The following is a 4,219-nucleotide window of genomic DNA, read 5'->3' as shown; positions in this document are numbered from 1 at the left end:
TGTACTAAAATACCATGCAGTTTTATTAAACCTACCAAACACCTATTACCTAATGGTATAGAAATGGGGTTTGTAGACTCACACTAAGACACAAAGGTTTTTTAGCTGCAGGATTACCAGGTTAAAATAAAAGAAGTATTTTACGTTTCATTATGGGGTTTAGATAAACTTTAACACTGTACGAATGAGAAACATGTACATCAATAAAACCTCTGAATTCACACTAATGTATCATTATTATTATTATTATTACACAGTATTTATAAAGTGCCGACAAATTAAGCAGTGCAGTCCATAGTCATGTCACTAGCTGTCCCTCAAAGGTGCTCACAATCTTATCTCCCTACCATAGTTATACGTCTTACAGCCTAAGGTTAATTTTTTTTTTTGGTGCAGGGAGCCAATTAACCTAACTGCATGTTTTAGGAATGTGGGAGGAAACCGGAGTACCAGGAGGAAACCCACACTAACACAAGGAGAACCTGCAAACTCCATGCAGAGAGTGTCCTGGTTAAGATTTGAACCCAGGACCCAGCGCTGCAAAGACCAGAAGGCTAACCACTGAGCCTCTGCGAAGCCCATCAACACAACCTTGAAGATACACCATACATCCAGGTATATAGGGTTACTCTTCATTTTCTTCCTGAGCATTCTGGTAGGCCTGAAATGTAAGTCATAAAAATGAAGAGATCTCAACTTCAATTCCAGTGTTTACTAGGGGTCCATGCTTTGTTGGCACATCCATGCACAAAATGCAAAGTGTCGGAGGCAGGGGGCTATGCCAAATCTAATTAAAACCAATAAAATAACTGAATAATAAAGAATACTGACTTCTGGGATGTTCAGGAAGAAATGTAATGTAAAACACTGTCAGCTTTTTAGACCTGTTAGCAGCTTGTACATTTTATTCTCATCTGCTGAATCAGTCCCCTTCATAATATTATTACTATTTCTACAGGACCACTCTGAATGGTATTTGGCTAGTGGTCAGTTTGTTTGTTAAACCTCAAACAGGGATGTTGTCCTATATCAGAGTCAATGGGCCTATATTATTAAAGCTCTTCAAGGCTGGAGAGGATACACTTTCATCAGTGAAGCTGGGTGATCCAGCAAACCTGGAATGGATTTTTTCAAAGTACTTTGCTAGCAAATGTTTTGAATCCTGGACCAGATCCATAGCAGGTTTGCTAGATCACTCAGCTTCACTGATGAAAGTATCCTATCCAGCCTTAAAGAGCTTAATTAAATTAGGCCCAAAGCAGATTAAGTACCTTGTCCTATGAAGGATATACACTTATGTATCATGGTTAAGTTTTAAAAAAATGAAATTAAAATCAATACACCGATTTGGATACATTCATAGAAAATATTTCATTTAAATATGTTCCCTTGTCAAAAGCAACCAACACCATGTCATATTTTCCTGGCTCGCTGAAATATACTGTATAGTGACTGATAAGAAGCAGCTTTTGCTGTGCTTTCTCTGGAAAAAAAAGACATTAGTGCTCTGGGAATCCTGTGCCATGGGTGCATACCTTGTTTAATTAATAAACAAATTTGTATAAAAAGATATAAAATACATGTTTTAAAATGAATAAACCTTAACAATATCAAATTAATTAGATTTTAAACGATTATAATTTTCCTTTAACACTTGTAGCACTGTATAGTGTTTAAACCATAATAACACAATGCTATTCAATCCAGGACTACCTTTGTTAGTGAGAGAATCTTTGTCTTCTTTGCTGGTAAACCACGCTCTGCTTACTGCTGACATGTCGTCATTGCCTGCAGCAGAAAAGGCATCAAGCTGCTCATTTTCAAGGATCTGGACGAGAGAGAAGATAAATTATAATCATTTTATCATTGCTGCTGCCCTTAAAAACTAAATACATTCCTCACCGCCCTCTCTACTCCTATGATCACTCATAACCTCTTCCCTTGCACGACTCCAAGACCTCTCTAGGGCTGTCCCTACTCTCTGGAAATTCCTTCCTTGTCTCAGTAGGCTTGCTTCTACCCAACACATACAGTTCACCATCCAAAACTATTGATCATGGTTCTCGTCCTATGTCATTGTTTGCACTTGTAATGTATGCAGGTTTGTTATCTGCAGTCCCTGTTTATTGTGCAGTGCTGTGTAATATGTTGGTGTCTAGAAAAAAAGATAGAAATCAATTAATCAAAAAGTTCTCTTAGTTAACCATATTTTTTAGCTCTAAAGTGTGCTGTGTAAATTTCTCTATTTCACTGTCTCCCATTCCTGTATCACTATGCACAATTACACTTAAACAGCAGATAGGAATTGGTTTGGAGGAAGACTGAAAGTGCTTCATTAGCTGAGATAATGTTTTCTTTTTAGCACTGTCATTTTGCATGTAAAAGATAAGAAAATTAGTGTCTAGAAATAGCTCTCCCACAATATCCCTTTGCTCCCACGTTTTACCTGTATTTGAGTTATGGATTCTTCATTTATGTCACCATCCACCACTTCTGTGGTGGCAGTCATGGTCACCTCAAAGCTTTGGTCATTTTCTGACACTGAAAATACAAAATAATGAAAATAATTTTAAAGACATACGTAATGACGTACTAAAACCTAAAAATAAAGTGTTCTCAAAAGAAAGGAAATGTTATCTAATATTATCTTGTATTATGGTATCCAATATTATCTTGAAACATTTAAACATCATGGACATTTCAGGACCTTGTGAACACATGGGAGCTGTTTACTGTAATAGTGATCTGTGTGTACCTTTGGGTTGCAAAAATTTGGAAGCCTGGAATTGGAAGTGCATGCAGTATGCAAATATGTACCTACTTCAAAGTTGGCATTTAAACACATACCCCCCAAAATTCCAAAATGTGTCATAGAAGGTAATCTATTCCTGTATTTCTGGAAGCCGCGTTTCAAATAAAAAAATACATTTCATGTAACATTGTGGCCTGTGGAGAAGACACAGAAACCAATACCTACACTACTAGTCAATAAAATACTGCCTCCAGCCTCATTCAATTCCTATGGCAACAAACCATTGTGAGCTGCTGCAAAGGATTTGCCAAATTTACTGCAGTTCATAATTAGAAAAGGAGGCAGCACACAGGTATACCTGGATATTATGTACCTTAGGTTTTCTGGGTGACAAATATAACAGATTGTGTTGTAATGATGTGAAACATCACCAAGCTGAATCATTACATCTAACATGAAGCATCACGTGGCCCTTTTTAAGCATACATATGTTCCATTACAAGTAAGTAATTCCTGGTACCATTCTGAGGACAGTGCAGGATCAAATTCCCATCAAGGTCCTGTGCAAGTGTTATGGAGCTTCTTGTGGTTTGACGTTTCACTCTTCCAGACTCTTCTTCACCTGTGCTCATTACTTAACCTGCAAAAGGAGCATAAGACCGCTGAATGTAATGACCACATATTCACAATATAGTCAGCAATTACCAAAGAGGCAGCCAATAACAATGAGAAAACTTCCACCAATTCACCTGATAGGTGCCCAGTGGTGTCACAATAGGTAATGGTTGTAACCTTCTTGAGATGTTCATTGATTTCTATAAAACACCTTGGAACATTTACCCTTGCCCTATGTTCCAGTCACTGAAGTCAGACAGAAGAAATACCAATGTAAAACTTCTCAATGGGGGCATAGACAGCATTTCAAACTCAACAGAGGTTCTAACCACTTACCAATCTACTAAAAAAACCACTAGATATCTAAACCCAAGAACAAAACTGTAATAAATTGCAGCTTTCCAGTCAATAGATGTAATGGCTGCAATAGTTTTTATTTTTTTGGATTGCTAAATTTGTCAGAAAAAAATAAGTAAATGCCTGATGATCTAGCCAGAAATATAGTGAGGACATTTATCAATTTTGTTGCAAATCAAAGCAAAGTCAAACATTGCAGTGAGTACATCTTAGCACAGATGTATTACATGGTTGCAGCCTTTGCTCTCAAGTCAAAACATTATTGAATAAACATGGGCACTTCCTAATTATGAATCTATTTATAATAAAAATGTGTCTGATCTTCGGTGACAAAGGTCTTAAATCATCTGCCAAAGATACTATGCTAAGTGAAGGGTGCCCTGATTGTATCCAAAGGCTGTATTTATACATTTTGTGCCTGCATTGCTCCTTCCAATCCACATTAAAACTAACACTCATTCTGCCATCTAGTGGCCAATTATCAAAAGAGCCCAG

General features: G+C 37.1%; 1 protein-coding gene across 1 annotated transcript in view; it reads right to left on the bottom strand.

Annotated features, from left to right (window-relative positions):
- The window catches only part of DMTF1 (cyclin D binding myb like transcription factor 1), a 28,082-nt gene that overhangs the window by 20,297 nt on the left and 3,566 nt on the right, over window positions 1–4,219 (bottom strand). The window contains exons 2-4 of the mRNA XM_072401749.1: window positions 3,273–3,392; window positions 2,447–2,541; window positions 1,714–1,828 (exon numbers count right to left, since the gene is read on the bottom strand). Of these exons, the coding sequence (XP_072257850.1) occupies window positions 1,714–1,828; window positions 2,447–2,541; window positions 3,273–3,384 (322 nt within the window). The 5' untranslated portion in view covers window positions 3,385–3,392. The remainder of the gene's footprint in view (window positions 1–1,713; window positions 1,829–2,446; window positions 2,542–3,272; window positions 3,393–4,219) is intronic.

This window comes from Pyxicephalus adspersus, chromosome 2 (assembly GCF_032062135.1).
Source record: "Pyxicephalus adspersus chromosome 2, UCB_Pads_2.0, whole genome shotgun sequence".
NCBI lineage: Eukaryota > Metazoa > Chordata > Amphibia > Anura > Pyxicephalidae > Pyxicephalus > Pyxicephalus adspersus.
This window is presented reverse-complemented; position numbering and strand designations above follow the sequence as displayed.